The following is a 17,272-nucleotide window of genomic DNA, read 5'->3' as shown; positions in this document are numbered from 1 at the left end:
GCCTCAACCAGCTTTCTCCCTCTCTCTCCACTGTCACAGTATCTCATGATCCTCTCCACTCCTGCAAGGGCCCACAGGATCACCTGTTTTCCACCCACTAGCCATGTCTTATTGTCTCTCACTGCGGGAAATGCCTCCATGCACATCTTCTCATCAACACTGTCCTGCCCGCCTTTTGCCTAAAACTTGTCCTCACCCTTTCCAGGGAGCCTTTCTTGCCTTTCCCATCAGACTAGCTGCAATTGCACATTGTCCCAGAAAGGGCACTGTCAGCAGTCATTGCATTCCTCAGTATCTGACAGTATGTCTGAAAAATAGCCCTCTTTAGACTTCTGGCCTTTCTCATGAATTCGGATATGCTCTACCAGACTGGGAGCTCCAGAACCCATGTCTCCTTCCTCCTCTTAGTGCCTCCTTCCCTCCAAAATTAAGACAGGATTGAGCATAGAGCTAGGAAATATCAGTCACAAAATCCCCGAGTCCCCCATCTGGAAAATGTTGTCGAGTCTAAGCAATCAACTATCTTGAGGAGTCTGCCTTATAATACCCTCCAGGGAGCAGAATGAACTGAAGGGAGCACTGAACAAGAACTTTCTAATGTTAAAACCATCTAATTTGCCCAGTCTTTACAGGTGGTGCCGCTTGAAATAAAGGTCCACTTGGGCTAAAAGAAGAGATTCTGGTCTCCAGATCTGAAGGTCTTTTGGTTCACCTTGTCTCCACAAAAATGGTGGCCACTGCAGAATAAGAAGTGTCTTTCTTTTACTTAAAGCCTCCCTAAATGGAAGAGATAATGCAAGCTCCTTTAGAAAATAATGACTACTTGTCTCCTTCTGGGAAGTTCTTCCTCAACTCCAACTTCCATTTGTCCATCTGCAATGAAAGCTTGCCTTCTCTTGCTCTCATTGGAGCCCCATTATACTTGGATGAATTATCAAGGCCATGTCCCCCATCCTCGACCTCATGAAATCCTCTGGCTACTGACCAATCAGGAGGTTTTAGGATCCGGCAAAAATAAAGATGAGTGAGTGTGCCATCATTTAATTTATGACTGAGGATTTCTGATGGTCTGTTAAGTCTAAATAATAAATACACACTTATGAATTATTCACAGATTACAGAATTTTTAGATTATCCAAGCCTCTCTTCTCATCCAGTAGTATGGTTGCCCAAGGATTGGTGGTGTGTTGCTTTGCCAAAGAGAAGAGATTCTCACTGGACCTTCTCTGAGGCAATCAGGCTGGAGCAGAGATTGAAGGAGGGGCGTGTGTTTTGGGGTTCTTTTTTTTTTTTTTTTTTTTTGAGACGGAGTCTTGCTCTGTCCCCAGGCTGGAGTGCAGTGGCGCATCTCGGCTCACTGCAAGCTCCGCCTCCCGGGTTCACGCCATTCTCCTGCCTCAGCCTCCCGAGTAGCTGGGACTACAGGCGCCCGCCAACATGCCCGGCTAATTTTTTTGTATTTTTTTAGTAGAGACGGGGTTTCACCGTGTTAGCCAGGATGGTCTCGATCTCCTGACCTCGTGATCCGCCCGCCTCGGCCTCCCAAAGTGCTGGGATTACAGGCTTGAGCCACCGCGCCCGGCCTGTTTTGGGGTTCTTTTCGAGGACAAATGGAGTAACCATGGCCAAAGGTCTCAGATCCTCTGCCCCTTGGACTGGCTCCCATTGTAGAATACAGTAGATAACATTTATTGAGCATTTTCTATGTGCCAGGTGCTGTTAAACATTGTCCATGCATTATTTCATTTAATCCTTCTACAAGTCCTTTAAAATAGGCGGTTAATGAAAACCGGACACAGATGGCTTAGGCATGTGGGTGAGTATATCCCATCAATGCTGTTGATATGTCTGCAGCAGCAGCAGCAGCAACAACAACAACTAATATGATTATACACTTAGAGTGTGCCAGGCTTAGTTCTAAGTGATTTACATGGATTAACTCTTTTAATCTTTACAACTTTATGAGGTGGGTACTATTATTATCTTCATTTTAGAAATCATGAAATGAGGTACATGGAGGCTAAGTAATTGCCTGAGTTTACAGAGCTGGAGAGTGGCAGAGCTAGAAATCGAAACGAGGCAGTTTGGAATCTGAGTCTGTGTGCTTAACTAATATGCCATGTATTCAAACTTTTTATTTATTTATTTATTTTTATGTTTTCTTTTTATGGGTACATAATAGTTAACATATTTATGGGCTACATAAGATATTTTGAGATAAGCATAAAGTGTGTACTGATCAAATCAGAGTACTTGGAATATCCATCACCTCAAACATTTATTATTTCTTTGTGTTGGGAACATTCCAAGCCTATTCCTTTAGTTATTTTGAAATACACAATAAATGATTAACTATAGTCATTCTATTGTGCTACTGATCACTAGATCTCATTTCTGCTATCTAACTGTATTTTTGTACTCATTAACTAACACCTCTTTATCTTCCCCTCCCCATTACCCTTCCCGGCATCTGGTAACCATCATTCTACCCTCTATCTGATGAGATCAATTTTTTTTAGCTCTCACATATGTGTAAGAACATCTGAAATTTGTCTTTCTGTGCCTCAATTATTTTCCCTAACATAATGTCCTCCAGTTCCATCCATGTTGTTGCAAATGACAGGATTTCGTTCCTTTTTATGGCTGAATAATATTCCATTGTGTACCGGTAACATATTTTCTTTATTCATCCATCGATGGACACTTAGTTTGATTCCAAATCTTGGCTATTGTGAATAGTGCTGCAATAAACATGGGAGTGCAGACATCTCTTTGATATATGAATTTTCTTTCTTTTGGATGTATACCTAGTAGTGGGATTGCTGGATCACCTGGTGGTTCTATTTTTAGCTTTTGGAGGACACTCCATACTGTGTTTCGTAGTGGCTGTAGTAATTTACATCCCACCAGCAGTGTACAAGTGTTCCCCTTTCTCCACATCCTTGCCAGCATCCATTATTTTTTTGTCTTTTTGATAAAAGCCATTTTAATTGGGTTGAGATGATAATCTTATTGTGGTATTGATTTGTATTTCTCTGACAATATGTTGAGCATTTTCAATATACCTGTTGGTCATGTATATGTCTTCCTTTGAGAGATGTCTATTCAGATCTTTTGCCTATTTTAAAATCAGATTATTTGGTTTACTTGCTATTGAGTTGTTTGAGTTCCTTATATATTGCAGCTACTAATTCCTTGTCAGTTGAATAGTTTGCAAATATTTCTTCCATTCTGTAGGTCGTTTCTTCACCTTGTTGATTGTTTCCTTTGGTGTGCAGAAGTTCTTTTAGCTCGATGTGATCCCATTTGCCCATTTTTTGCTTTGGTTGCCTTTGCTTTTGAGGCCTCAGTCAAGAAATCTTTGTTCAGGCCCATGTCCTAAGCATTTCCTCAATGTTTTCTTCTAGTAGTTTCATAGTCTCAGGTCTTACATTTAAGTCTTTAATCCATTTTAATTTGGTTTTTGTATACAGTGAGAAATAGATATTTCAACTTTTCAGCTGCAACTATAGTAAGAAATAATTTTACATAGTGACTGGGTATGCACATACGTACACATATGCCATACAACTGAAACAAAAAGGGCATGTAACAAGTTATTCCCATGACATATGGTGCAATCTGCTATTTTCTGGTGTAGTCTACTCTATTTGATTTTATCATAATCAATTTCATTAAAATAAAATTCTGGTTGGTTCAATTAGCGGGTCAGAACATGAATTCTCAATAAACACTGCCCCTGAGCCCACCGCCTCCTAATGATTGTAATGAAGCCCATCTGCTCTGTGCTCTGGAGTCCACTGAGCATGTACACATTTCTTTAACTCTAAGGCAGTAGCAAGAGGGAAAGCCTTAACCTATTTCCCAGGAAAGTCAACTGCCTTCCCCTAGATCACACAGGGGTACTCAGGGCAGAGCCTTGGTTCCTACCCAGCCCTCGTGAGTTTAAGACCCACACTATTCACACTGGATGGATGGCACATACAAATATAGATCTGTTCTCTGGCACCTGCCAAGGGTACTGAGAAACTTCTGTGCAGTAGTTTCAAGGAGTATAGTGTGGAAAGCAGCAGGGACTCAGGGGATGATGGCAGGGGCTGGATGCTCTCCTCATGTGGCTCTATTTGATCTCATATTCTGAGCCAGATACTATACAGATGCATAACAGTGGTGCTCATCCCAGACCTTCTAGGCCCTGGAGGTTACAGAGGCCTGAGAGGACATCCAGACATTCAATCTTTGTCTAGGGCCTACAAGGGTAATTGTGGGAAGTAATTGTGCTTTCCTGGGGCCAGTGGGCTAGTGTGTGCCCCTGAGGCCGCATGGGACACTCTGAGGGAGGGAATGCCTCCGCTCAGCTGAGGCTGGCCAATATGACCTAACAAGGTGGCCTGAGGACTAGTCTACATGCTAGTTGAATGTGCAGGTGAGGACCTGTGAGTGTGTGTGTGTGTGAGATGGTGGGTAGAAATGCCAGCATGTGAAAGCATTGTGTGTGTGAGTGTGTGTGTGAAAGAGAGAGGAGGGATTATGAGTAGGAAGGCCAGCATGTGAGTGCATTGTGTGTGAGTTTGTGTGTGTGTATGTGTATGTGCACCAGAGAGTGGGAGAGAGAGAGAGAGGGAGAAAAACATGTTGATAGGTATAGATAAGGGATTTGGGAGTAGGTGTGGAGGAACTGGGTTCCTGAGAAGGTGACTAAGTTAGAGATTCTGTAAACACGGGGCTTTTGGGGTGCAGAAACAGGTCATCTAGTTCGGAGAAACCACCAAGCGCCCCCAAGTTCCACATCATGGGATTCCCGCTCCCAACATCCCTGGCTAGTCCTATGAGCACCGCGGACAGCGGCATCGACAATGTCAAACCCCGCAGGACAGGAAGAACAGCAGCTCTGCGCCTTCCCTTCCATTCCAACCTCAGTCACTGCCCACTCCTTCGTCCAACGTCAGTTTCCTCAACTGTGTATTGGGAGGTTGAGGTGGGTGTGCGGGACGTGACTTGGTCCTTTGAAGAAGAAAACTGCAGTATAGGCAAAGGATCATAAACATCTGGCTGCTTCTGGGCACCAATTAAGCACATTAAGTGGGGAGCGACAGCAGCTAAACAACCCAAGCCCATAAAGCCTTCTAATTGCTCCGACCCACGTGGTCACAGTCTCCCCACTTATATAAAAGGCCTACAGAGGTGCAAGTAGTGAACGCCTGACGCCCCAACCACTGTGCTCTCCATTCAGACGTCACAATCCTCAGAACCTCCTCTCTTCCCCAAAAAGCACCATGACTTGTGGATCTTACTGTGGTGGCCGCGCCTTCAGCTGCATCTCAGCCTGTGGGCCCCGGCCCGGCCGCTGCTGCATCACCGCCGCCCCCTACCGTGGCATCTCCTGCTACCGTGGCCTCACCGGGGGCTTCGGCAGCCACAGCGTATGCGGGGGCTTCTGGGCCGGCTCCTGCGGACGCAGCTTCGGCTACCGCTCCGGGGGCGTGTGCGGGCCCAGCCCCCCATGCATCACCACCGTGTCGGTCAACGAGAGCCTCCTCACGCCCCTCAACCTGGAGATCGACCCCAACGCGCAGTGTGTGAAGCAGGAGGAGAAGGAGCAGATCAAGTCCCTCAACAGCAGGTTCGCGGCCTTCATCGACAAGGTGGGTGTCCTGGATCACACCCTTCCTGAACCCCCACCACCTACACAGCCAGGGCTGGGCACTGAGGATGGAGTCAGAGGCACAAAGACCTCTGCCTGCCTGAGATCCCAGTCTGATGGGAGAGGCACACAGACAGATGGACAGACACATGCACATACACATACATACACATACACACACATGCACTCAAGATGCAGACTCAGCTGACAGTTCAGATAGGGGGAGCTTGTGAAGGAAAAGTGTGGCCAGGCTGCTCTGGGGCACAAGCTAGAAATCAGGGATTTGGGGGGGGGGGCATGTGACCACTGCTGCTGAACTCAGAGGGGTTTGGGCAGCCCCAGGGTGACAGAGTAGGGTGCACTGACTTCCAGATGACACAGGGGAAGGGCTGGGACAGCTGAGCTCCCTTCCAGATGACCTGTGACACCCTCTTCCTGGCACCATCCCCAGAAATCCCATCTGTGATCTGAACCTGAGTACTCTGCCTGTGAGGGTTGCTGATCGCCTAGTTTCATAGTGAGGGGCTGAGCCTCCACTTGTGTTCATCTGCTTGGGGGTCACTCAACTCCCCAGGGAGCAGGCACTGACACCACCCAGCCCTTGCTCCACTCCTGAGTGGGAAATCTAGACACAGATCACGACCAGGAAATCCAGAAATTGTCTGTCTCCCACTGCCCACCTCTACTCAATCTCAGACAAGCTCCAGATTTGGGGGTTCCCATTAAAGCACCTCCCTCACAAGCCCCCAGAGCTGGCTTTGGGGCACCAGAAACCATCTGCCCCTCCTTCCCACCCCCAATGGCAGGTACGCTTCCTGGAGCAGCAGAACAAGCTGCTGGAGACAAAGCTGCAGTTCTACCAGAACCGCCAGTGTTGCCAGAGCAACCTGGAGCCCCTGTTTGAGGGCTACATCGAGACTCTGCGGCGGGAGGCTGAGTGCGTGGAGGCTGACAGCGGGAGGCTGGCCTCAGAGCTTAACCATGTGCAGGAGGTGCTGGAGGGCTACAAGAAGAAGTGAGTGTGGGCAGGAGGGACGCTGGGCACAGGAATGGGGTTTAGGTTAAATACACCGGATTAGACAATAAGAACTCCCAGGTAGGGTGAGTGGCCATGACCACTAGATTGACCGAGGGTGGCGGAGTCTTTTCCTTTGTGGAATCTTTGCCCAGATGCCTGTGTAAGAGGAGGGCTGCGACTCCCATGACCTGTCTCTGTCCCACCTCAGCCTTCTCTTCCTTGAGCCACATCACCCAGCAGCTCTCCCCTGCGCTCGGTGGGGAGGAAGCCTCTGCAGAGTCCAGGCCTTCTCTCCTGACCCTCAGCCCCTATACCTGCCCTTTCAGATGTGTAGCACGTGTCAGATGTGAGCCCAGGGTCTGTCACGAGTGACAGGTCTTGGGCTCTGGGTGTCCCACTGCCTTGGGTTCTAAGTCCTGAGGGTCTGCAGGTCCAGGAGGCCCCATACCTGAGCTGGGATTGATACCAGTGAAGGGAGGCTGGGGCTACAGTCCCTGGGAGGCCATGCTGTTTACTCCCAGGATGGGGCTGGGGGCTGAGTCCTATTTGCCTCCTGGGGGACCTCAGAGCCCCTTTGGGAACAGGACCGGGAGGTCCCAGATGAGCACTCTCCATCCCCAGTTCAAAGTGGAGACAGAATCCCAGACACACCCCACATCCAACCAGAAAGGACTCAGCTAGGCTGCTAGGCCAGGGCTGTGTGGAGGTGTTTCTAGTACTGCCCCTATCGCTGTGATGAAGTGTGATGTGATGGGGGCTCTGCAGAGACCTGCCCTGCCCTGACCTCTCCTCTCTGCTCTCTGCTCTGTGTCAGGTATGAGGAGGAGGTTTCTCTGAGAGCAACAGCTGAGAATGAGTTTGTGGCTCTGAAAAAGGCAAGTGACACAGGATTGAGAAGCACAGATCTGTGGGATCTCAGAATGACAGGCTCTTCCTGCGGACATACAGGGGGTCTCAACCTCAGTGTGGGGTGCAATGACCTTTCCACAGCAGGCTAGGACTGCCCAGATGCAGGCCTTTGTATGGAGCATCCAGGGCCTTGTCAATGGGCAATGACCCGGGAATATCCACCAACACCTGCCCTGGGTGAGGGGATGGCTGCACTGTCCTCTGTGTGTCCTGCTGTGCTCCAGAGGTTGTGGTTTGTGATTGAGTTCCCTGGAGACATAGCAGATTCAATGTCTCTGCTGTGAGACAGTGCAGTTTGTCTAGCATTCTGGGGAGTCTGACCTTGAGGCAGAGACACAATCCCAGGGTCTAAGGGAGGATGGAGAAGAACCAGGAGTAGCCCTTGGGCTCTTGGAGCACTGCTGGGGGACAGGAAAGGGTCAGGGTGTGAGAGCTGGGGGGTCAGTCTGGGCAGGCTTCCTGGAGCAGGAAAGGGGAGAAAAGAGAGATAAGAGGGTAAGGAGCAGTGAAAGGCTGGTGAGCCGTGCCCAAGACAAACAGGGTTTGTCTTCAGAGGGGCAGAGGATGCCAGGTCACCCCGGGAAGAGCCAGAAGGGAAGGAGAGGGCATGGGAATAAGACACTGGGGACTCCTTTCCCCAGGCTTCATGGAATGGGTGGGAAGAGAGAGGAATCTAGAGGCTGGATCACCAGGGTCCTTGAGCTCCAACACTCCCCACCTTTCCAGGATGTGGACTGCGCCTACCTCCGCAAATCAGACCTGGAGGCCAACGTGGAGGCCCTGATCCAGGAGATCGACTTCCTGAGGCAGCTGTATGAGGAGGTGCGGGCTCAGGGGCCAGGCAGAGACCTGGAAGCCAGCAGAGAGGAGAGTTGGGGGTGGGAGTGTTGGACAGGATGTGGGTAGAGGTTGCAGTCCCTGAGGCTGTGTGAGGGGGCAGGGCTGGGGACCAGAGAAAGCCTGAGGAGATGGAATCAGGACATGGTGGGTGGGGCTGTCTTCTCAACTAAAGTCACTGCCCTCACCTCCTGCAGGAGATCCGCGTTCTCCAATCCCACATCTCAGACACCTCCGTGGTTGTCAAGCTGGACAACAGCCGGGACCTGAACATGGACTGCATCGTCGCCGAGATTAAGGCACAGTATGACGACATTGTCACCCGCAGCCGGGCCGAGGCCGAGTCCTGGTACCGCAGCAAGGTGAGTGGCACAGGACGCCTGCCTGCTAGACATGGCAGTGGGAGGGATTTGAGATTATCTATTAAATAGGCTTCCTTTTCTGGGGATGCACTAGGGATGAGAAGAGATGGCTGCCAATCTGAGGTTGGGGTGGTAGGGCAGGACTGCCACATGTGGTTGCACAGGCTGAGCACGGTTGCACAGGCTGAGCACCGTACAACCTGCAAATCATCCGTCGTGCCCTGAATGGATGGGAGGCCCCACCCTGAGCCTCACGAGCATCTCTACTTCCCCCAGTGTGAGGAGATGAAGGCCACGGTGATCAGGCACGGGGAGACCCTGCGCCGCACCAAGGAGGAGATCAATGAGCTGAATCGCATGATCCAGAGGCTGACGGCCGAGGTGGAGAATGCCAAGTGCCAGGTATGGTGCATCTGTGCCCAAGGTCAGAGAGACTGAGGGTCTAACCATTGTCACACAGCCTGTGTGTGCCGTATCTGGATCTCAGCATTCGTTCTCCAGCCCCTTTGTCCATGTAGAGTCCCTGGTTGTGGTCTCTGTGAGTCCCAGGTGATGAAGGCAAGAGGCTCTGTTCTGGGATGCTCCCAGCTTGGTGGGGAGCATGGTCTCATCCAGGTAAGCATCAGAGAGACCCAGGGACTCTAATCTACCTTGTTCTCTCTGTTCTCTTCAGAATTCCAAGCTGGAGGCGGCGGTGGCCCAGTCTGAGCAGCAGGGTGAGGCGGCCCTCAGCGATGCCCGCTGCAAGCTGGCCGAGCTGGAGGGCGCCCTGCAGAAGGCCAAGCAGGACATGGCCTGCCTGATCAGGGAGTACCAGGAGGTGATGAACTCCAAGCTGGGCCTGGACATCGAGATCGCCACCTACAGGCGCCTGCTGGAGGGCGAGGAGCAGAGGTGGGTCCCATAGACCTTTCCCTTTCCCAGCCCTGCCAGGGTTCTCAGCGTGCTCTGTCCTCACACTCCTGGCAGCATTCAAGTTTTGTTTCTTAACCTCCTCACCCAGCAACCAGACAGGTAATTTGTGTAAGTCCTTTAAGTATGATCTAGCCCCGTTTGAGTCTCTCATATTCACCCAGGCACTGATCTGAGATTGCAGTCTTGTTCATCTCAGTTGAGATCCAGCAATCTGGCAGCAGGTATTCCTGTTACTGAGAAGCCTAATTAAGGCTTGGGGCCAGCTTGCCTGGGTAGTGCTTCTTCCCTTCCAGCTGTAGCTGCATGTGCCTCTCAGGACTCCTTCTCTTTTTCCTAGTCTGGCCCTGGCCCCATCTCCAGACCTGGGAGTTCAGATGTATCCCATAAGGACAGCTTCAGATAGATGACACTATCAACTCATGCTTTTCTATTATAGTGGCAATGAGCATCCCAAAGTAGTCTTCCATTGCGGCAGGTGGGAATGAGTTAGGCAGAGAGCAAGGACTTATCCCTTGGGGCAGTTATGCCTTGCTTTCAGGATTTTTGCTTGTTTGCCTGCTTCAGAGGTGGGGGGACTGGAGAAGACCCATTGGTCACTCAGCCTTCCTATAGCTGGAGGGCAGCTCTACAGCTCCTGCTCCCAGAAGGACAACGCTCCCAGACTGTGAGCTCATTCTTTGCCCTTGGTTTCTTTCCCCTAGTTGGTCAGTTGGTCTCACTCAAAGCTCCTTTTTTTTTTGTGGACAGTCAGGCCCTTGACACTGGGGAGAGGAGGGTGAAGGTTGGGGATGGAGAGGGAGCATCTTGTGTATTTGGGAAATGGGGAACACAGGTTTGGGACCTAGAAATTAAAGTGACCACATGATGAGATTTCCACCAAACTCGAGTTGTTCCATTGGAAAGCTCAGAGGCAGGGGTCTGGCTGGGCCTGGGGAATTTCATAAGTGAAGAATTCTGGGAGGAGGAGTTTTCCAAGTCTGAATTTGGAAGTTGGAGAGACACATGGAGATGGCATTGGAATCTGAGTGGCCCACTCCTCCATCACACAGGGCTCTTGGAATGAACTCAGGAGCTTTGGTGTATGTTACCTAGGGAAACTGGGCATGGAATGATTTGATGGTGGCCGTGGCTTCTCTTATCTGAAGCTGATTTCACCAATCCTTGGCCAGTGTGCTTTCAGGGGAACTCCATTTTCTTCCCTTAGGGGAAGCTGTGTGGGAGGGAAATGTGGGCTGGGTAGAAATGAGTGTCTGGGGTGACAGCCCTGCCTTGTCACTGGATATGTCCTCCCTCTGGGCCTCAGCCTTTCCATCTGCCAGATGAGAGGACGGTGGTGGGCAGTCTCTGAGCCTGTTTTAAAATCCCATTCGTTTATCCAACAGTTTTGTATGAGCCAGGCATTGTTTTTAGGTAGTGCAGAAAGGAATAGACGAAAATGTCTACCCTCCTGATGCCTATAATCTAATGACACCAATCAGACCGGATTTCAGAAGTTAAATCTGCTCCCCTCAAATGCACCTGCGATTCAGTCAGGGCCAACTTCGAGGTAGTGGCAGCTAATAGCTCTTAAGGGCTATGAGCCAGGCACTAAGCACTGGGCGCCTCTTATTTGATTCAGTCCTAGCAAGAGATCTACGAAGTAGGTTTTCGTGATGAGGAGGCCTAGGCTGAGGTTGTTTGAAGCTGGGGTTGCACAGCTCAGAAGCGGTGGAGAGGGAGGCGCTCACAGGCCTTCTGTCTCCAGACCCTCACGGTGACCCGAGTCTACGCTGGCTCCTGGCCGAGAGCATTTCTTGCCCCTTCCCTTGGGCAAGTGCCCAGATGGAGGGCCACAGATGTCCCCCTCCACCTCAGTCACGGGGGCCCGGCGCCCTTTCCGCAGCACTGACCTGTCCCCCTCTCTCCCCGCAGGCTGTGTGAGGGCGTCGGCTCGGTGAATGTCTGTAAGTAGTGGGGTCCGTCCCCTCCTCCCGCTGGGCGGGTCTGGGAGCCTCTGGGGAAAGGGCGCATGGGCTCGCAGCAAAGCCACTCACTCAGGTCGCAGCTGCGCCTGACGCGCGCCTCCGTTTCTTCCCCCTGCAGGCGTCAGCAGCTCCCGCGGTGGCGTCGTCTGTGGCGATCTCTGCGCCTCCACTACTGCCCCTGTTGTCTCCACCAGAGTCAGTAGCGTCCCCAGCAACAGCAACGTGGTGGTGGGCACCACTAACGCCTGCGCCCCCTCCATCGGGGTTGGCATCTGCGGCGGCAGCTGTAAGAGGTGCTAGGAGGCTGCGGCCTCCGCCAGCGCCAGTCGCCGTCACTCTCCACCCAGCCAGCACCCCGCGCCACTGGAACGCGCCGCCCGCGCCGGCCTTCCAATAGCCTCCGCCCGCTGCCTGCACTCTAAGTGCCCTCCCCACCGCTCCGCTCCGGGAGCCATCCCCGGTCGCAGGGGTCCGCGGGGGGGGCCCGGGCGGCGCCGTGGTCTCTCTCTGTAGCCTTTCCTGGTAGTCAATTTGTTGTCCCGAGGATTCGTCCTTTTCTTCCGCCTGCCTTCTGTTTTTTGCTGTATGCATTGGTCTTGCCTGACCTCTTCCCCAAAGCTTGGAGGAACGGGGGAGTCCCAGGAATGTCCCTGTCTGCACGACCTGGGACTCTGCCCATGTGCTTCTGCCTGTGGAATGGAGACTCGGACCCTGGATGGTGGTTCTGTGACTCTGCGAGGGACAGGCCCACACGTGGGGAGAACATCTCCCTTCCGGGGCTGCCCGCAAGAGCTTCTGAAAAACTGATGACTCTGCTGCCTTCTCCTTTGTCTTTGTTTCACTCTGTGTTTCCAATAAACTCATTGTAGCGAATCAAGTCTAGTGTCTCAGAGTCTTGAAAATGCCAGGGCCTTCCTGTGATAGGGGCTCCCTGCCAGAGCGCCTCAGGACCTGTTGATCCACTATTTTTCAGTAGCTAAAAATGACCACAGTAGGTGATGCCCATCTGTACTTGAGCAGCCCAGGCCTTGGGGAAAACGAGAGAAGACTCACGGAGCTAGGGAATCTTATGGGGTCATGGGTTTCTCTAGACCAGGATTTCTCGACTTCAGCACTATTGACAGTGTGAGCTGGGTCATTCTTTGTTTTAGGGCTGTTGCGTGCATTTGGTAGGATGTTTAGTAGCATCCCTGGCCTCAATCCACTAGCTGCCAAGGGTCCTCCACCACCCTCTTGTGACAACTAAGAATGTCTCTGGATGTGGCCATATGTTTTCTAGGGGTTCTCAACCAAGGTGATCACCCACCGCCCCCACCCCAGGGCCTTCCTGGAGGGGAAAGTGCATGGGGAAAAAGACGGGGTGAGAATAGAAGGAAGGTATGTGAGAGAGGGGAAGTATGTGAGAGAAGCACTGTGAGGGGAGGAAGAGCCTTGGGTTGAGAGTCAGGAGAACTGGGCTTCTCATTCCGAGCCTCGATGGCCATTTGCCACATGTGTGACTTTGGACAAATTGCTTCCATCCCCTGATCTTCAGCTGGCTTGGCTGTGGAATGGGGAGATTGGACAGTATTCCTAAGGTCCTTCTAGCTCCCTATGTGAGATCGTGTTTGAAAGGGCTATGTTAATGCCCTTTGAGTTTGAGTGCTGGTTCAGCCATTTACTAGTCTGTAACTGTGGACAAATCACTAAGTCTCACTGAGCTTTAGTTCCTTCAAATTTAGAATGGGATGATGATATCTACTGGGCCATAGGGAGGTGTTTCAGATCTCTGTTACACACAACAAGTCACCTACATGGAGAGGCTTAAAACAGCAATACTTTATCATGCCTCAGGATTCTGTGGGTTTACTGAGTAGTTCTAATTTACATGATGCTGTTTGGAGGGTTAGAATGTCTGAAAGGCCCAATATGGCCAAAATCTCACAAGGCTGGACTTGGTGCTGGCCACCAGCTGGGAGTTCAGCTGACATGGTTGGCCAGGGTGTATCAGTCAGGGTCCAAACAGAAGACAATAATTTGAACAGAGAAAGTTTAACATAAAGCATTATTAACCATAACAGAGATTGGCCAGTAAAAAGCAAGAACTCTAAAGACCACAGAAGCTGCAGCCATAAGAAGCAGCCCCTACCCCCAGGCCTTTTCTCCAGCATCCAGTGACAATTTCTTCGCTAGGTGTCCAGCTTTCACTAATTGTCTCCTTGAGCACATTTAGGCTCTGCCTGATGTCTGGGCCCAAAGTCAACGACGCAGGTTTTGAGTTTTGTTTCAGCAGCATCTCCCTGCCAGGTACCAACTTGCCCTCCACTTATCTATTGCTATGTAACAAGACATCCCCAAATTTAGTGGCTTAAAACAACAATATTTTTCATAGCTGTGTGAATTGCCTGGGTGATTCTTCTGCTTCATATCATTGACTGGGGCTCTGGCACTGCTGAAAGGTCCAGGATGGCTTCACTCGTACGGTTGGCATTTGGAGCTAGCTCTGGTCAAGAGCTCAGGAGCTGATGGCCGGGGCCTCTGTTCTTCCCTATGTGCTCCAGTCCCTTTAAGGCCTCCTGGGCGTAGAAGCTGCAGAAGGTGCTTTCCATCAGATGCTATTGGTCAAAGCAGTTACGGGGCCAGCCCAAGATCAAGGGGAGGAAAAACAGGCTCCACCTTTGATATTAGCAGTGCCATGCACAGAGAGGGAGGAGCTGTTGGGGGCTCATCTCTGAAGATAGCTACCACAGGAGGATTAAAAGAGACATCACAAATAAGTTTGGGGTATAGTGTGGCATATAACAGATATTAAACAATTAGTGTTTATGACTGCTCTTGTTGTTATTACTATTACCATGACATCATAACAGTGCAGCATTCTCAGCCTCTGAATAGCAGGGGCAGAGTGGGCTGGTAGGAAATACTGGGAGCTGGAGGTTTGGCATCCTAGCTTTTGTCAGCAGGAGTGTGTGGCCAAGCTCCTTCAGCTTTTGGAGCCTTGGGTAGTTTACCCACTTAAAGGCAGGTGACAGCAGCAGCCCACTGAGTGAATGAGAGCTTCAGCTGGTGTGCAGAGAAGGGTGGATGTCACAGCACTGTTAGTCTGGGTACTGGCACTACCACACTCGCCCTACTTAGGCTTGTCAGCACAGAGGGATCCACCATCCAGCTAGCTCACATTCCTCAGCAGCCAGCAGGAGGCTTCCAGAGAAGGAGGCAGCTGGCTCTCTGTGAAGCAGGGGAGGCCTCATGAATTGGCCCATAGCATCTACCTCTGCAAGAGGATGGGAAAAGGGCCTGGAAGGAAGGAGGAATGAGAAATGCCCTTGGGTGAAGAAAGCTTTCATGGAATGGAGTTGGAGCTGGGGTAGGAGGGGCTATGGAGGAGGAGGTAGGAAGGAAGTGCTCATTTTCAGCTTTTAGAGGCATTGGAGAGCAGCCCCCACTCTCTCTCCTTGGTGGCCTTCCTGATACATCAGAGCTCCTGGATGGCCCCATGCTCCTTTTCCAGCTCCATCTTTATCTCTCACATACTGTTCCCATGTCTGGAGCACATCTCTCGTCCTGGCTAACTCCTTACTTCAGTTCACTTCTTGCTTTCAAATGTAAGCGTTGCATGGACAAGCATCTTTAATTATTTTTTTTCACTTATAGGAACCCAAGCATGTGTAACAGTACCTGCTACACAGCAGGTGCTCAGTAATGATTTGTTGTTGGAATAATGAGCTCCTGGTTTTCCTTTAGGTCTCAGCTTCAATATTACCTCCTTGAAGAAGTAATCAGCTTTGCCTGCTTAATAATCCTCCAGCTGTGCTTCTCTTTTTCTCCCAGCACCAAGGCTCAGGGCTCTTCATAGCCACCCCCTCCTTGGTGGAGAGGTGGTAGTGGTGGTGGAGAAGATGGGGCTCAGGGACTCAGGACCAGAGGCTCCAACAATCTTGTCTAGCCCCTTGAGCTGGTTGGGTGGAAGGAAAATGTGTCACTGCCAGAGGCATGGAGCCTCTGGGTTCCCCCAGGTGGCACATCCATGACCTCCCAAGGCTGGCAGTCCTTACAGTATCCTCCTTAACCCCTGAGAAGGCAGTGTTAAACCCCAGAGCAGAAATCAGAGCCCCTTCCCAAGACGGGCAGAACTGAAAAGGCCCTTGGAGAGCCTGTGGTCCAACCCCTCACTTGACAGGTGTTCAGGACATCTTGAACCAGAGTAGAGGAGAAAGGTGGGGGGCAATGGGAAATAGGAAGCAGTGAGAGGCAATGAGCGATCAGTCAGAGCTACACATACAGGGGATGGTACATTGTGTTTAAGTCTGGACTTTGTCCCCGGGACAGTGGTGACCCACTGAAAGCTCAGCCTTGTGTTTGATGAAGGTCTCTTTTGCTGCTGTGAGGTGGGGCATGGAAAGGAGAAGAGCAGGACTCCAGGCAAAATGGTGGTGGCTGCAGTAAGGAGTCCTTACTGTGCTGGCAGCAGTAAGGAGAGAGGAAAGAGGGGGACGGAGAGGTATTTAGGAGGCAGAAAAAGAAGTCCTTGGGGTTTAATGAATATTAAGGGTGCAGGCATGGATAAATCATAGGTTCTGGTCTGGGGAACTGTGTCGATGATCTTGGCAGGAGAGACTGGAGGAGACTCCGGTTGAGAGGGTGGGAAGCAATGAGTTAAGCTGGAAGATGTGCTGAGTTCGAAGCATCTCTAAGACTGACAAGTGGAGGTGTCTTGTAGGAACTGGAGCTGGTGGGTCTAAGCCGAGGAGGGAGGGTAGGCGAATCATCAGGGCTCTGAAGCCCAGGTGGGGGATTTTAACCAGGGAGGACATTAACTGTGGGTGGTAGCTGAAGGCAAGAGACTGATGCGACTGCCTAGGGAGAGTGCAGAGAGGTGGGAAAAGGCCCTGGGGTAGTTGGATGATTGAGGCAAGGTGCAGGGTGAGGTGTGAGCCAGTGAGCAGAGCTACCTGGGAGGAGCTGAGAGCCTGGCCTGGGAGACAAGGAGGTGAAAGGTCCGAGACTCAGGAATTGGGAGGTGGGAGGGAGAGAAGGCACTGGGGAGCCCCTGGAGCTTGGGTGGAGGTTAAAAGGTCCTGGAGAGCCTGGAGATTCCAGGGGGAGCAAAGGAAGGGGGTGGGTCCTCCAAGGACATCCTGGTGAGACGGGTGGGAGAGGCCAGGGGCTGGGTGAAGAGGAGAAATGAAGAGGGCCAGCAAGGAAGGCAGTGCGCTACCCTGGAGGTGGGCTGCAGCTTTGCAAGGACTGTTCCAGGCCTGATTCCTCGAGGGTGGGGTTAGGGACTTCTCAAAGTCTTCCAGAGCTCTCTAGAGCTTTCCAAGAGGAGGACAGGAGAGATTGGGCCAAGCAACGGGCAGAGGAGCCTCTCAGCCTTGGGGTTGAAGCTGTGAGGTATCTCGGATGAGGGCAGTGAGTGGGGCAGTTGAGGGAGTGAGTAGATGGTGTCCTCGTGTCAGCTGTGGAGAAGGCGGCCAGGTACTGAGGAGGTGTATGCATGGGGGAAGGGTGGGCCAGGGGCAGGTGCCAATGCTCTCATCTTTCCCTCTTTGGTGGGCAGCATGAGGAGGACGTGGCAATGGGGTGGGGTCCAGACTGACACAGGGCAACCCCCAAGGGTGGCTGCTGGCACTTTTGGTGGTTG

The 17,272-nt window shown here is 51.4% G+C and overlaps 1 protein-coding gene across 1 annotated transcript; it reads left to right on the top strand.

Moving 5' to 3' along the window:
* The first annotated feature begins 5,276 nt into the window (after positions 1 to 5,276).
* On the top strand, positions 5,277 to 12,383 carry LOC116481052 (keratin, type II cuticular Hb6). Its single transcript, XM_032173682.2, has 9 exons — positions 5,277 to 5,645; positions 6,451 to 6,659; positions 7,477 to 7,537; positions 8,298 to 8,393; positions 8,606 to 8,770; positions 9,047 to 9,172; positions 9,444 to 9,664; positions 11,597 to 11,628; positions 11,768 to 12,383. The coding sequence occupies exons 1-9, from the start codon at positions 5,277 to 5,279 to the stop codon at positions 11,947 to 11,949; spliced, it is 1,461 nt and encodes a 486-aa protein (XP_032029573.1). The 3' UTR covers positions 11,950 to 12,383.
* Positions 12,384 to 17,272: the final 4,889 nt, after the last annotated feature.

The sequence above is a fragment of the Hylobates moloch genome, unplaced genomic scaffold (assembly GCF_009828535.3).
Source record: "Hylobates moloch isolate HMO894 unplaced genomic scaffold, HMol_V3 SCAFFOLD_13, whole genome shotgun sequence".
NCBI classification, from domain to species: Eukaryota; Metazoa; Chordata; class Mammalia; order Primates; family Hylobatidae; genus Hylobates; species Hylobates moloch.
This window is presented reverse-complemented; position numbering and strand designations above follow the sequence as displayed.

What these genes read in the sequence shown, in the direction of transcription:
- LOC116481052 (XM_032173682.2), top strand. Translation starts at nt 5,277, where the DNA reads ATGACTTGTGGATCTTACTGTGGTGGCCGCGCCTTCAGCTGCATCTCA. An exon ending in CTGGAGGGCTACAAGAAGAA is followed by an intron (nt 6,660 to 7,476) that starts GTGAGTGTGGGC and finishes GCTCTGTGTCAG; the next exon opens with GTATGAGGAGGAGGTTTCTC. An exon ending in AGTTTGTGGCTCTGAAAAAG is followed by an intron (nt 7,538 to 8,297) that starts GCAAGTGACACA and finishes CCACCTTTCCAG; the next exon opens with GATGTGGACTGCGCCTACCT.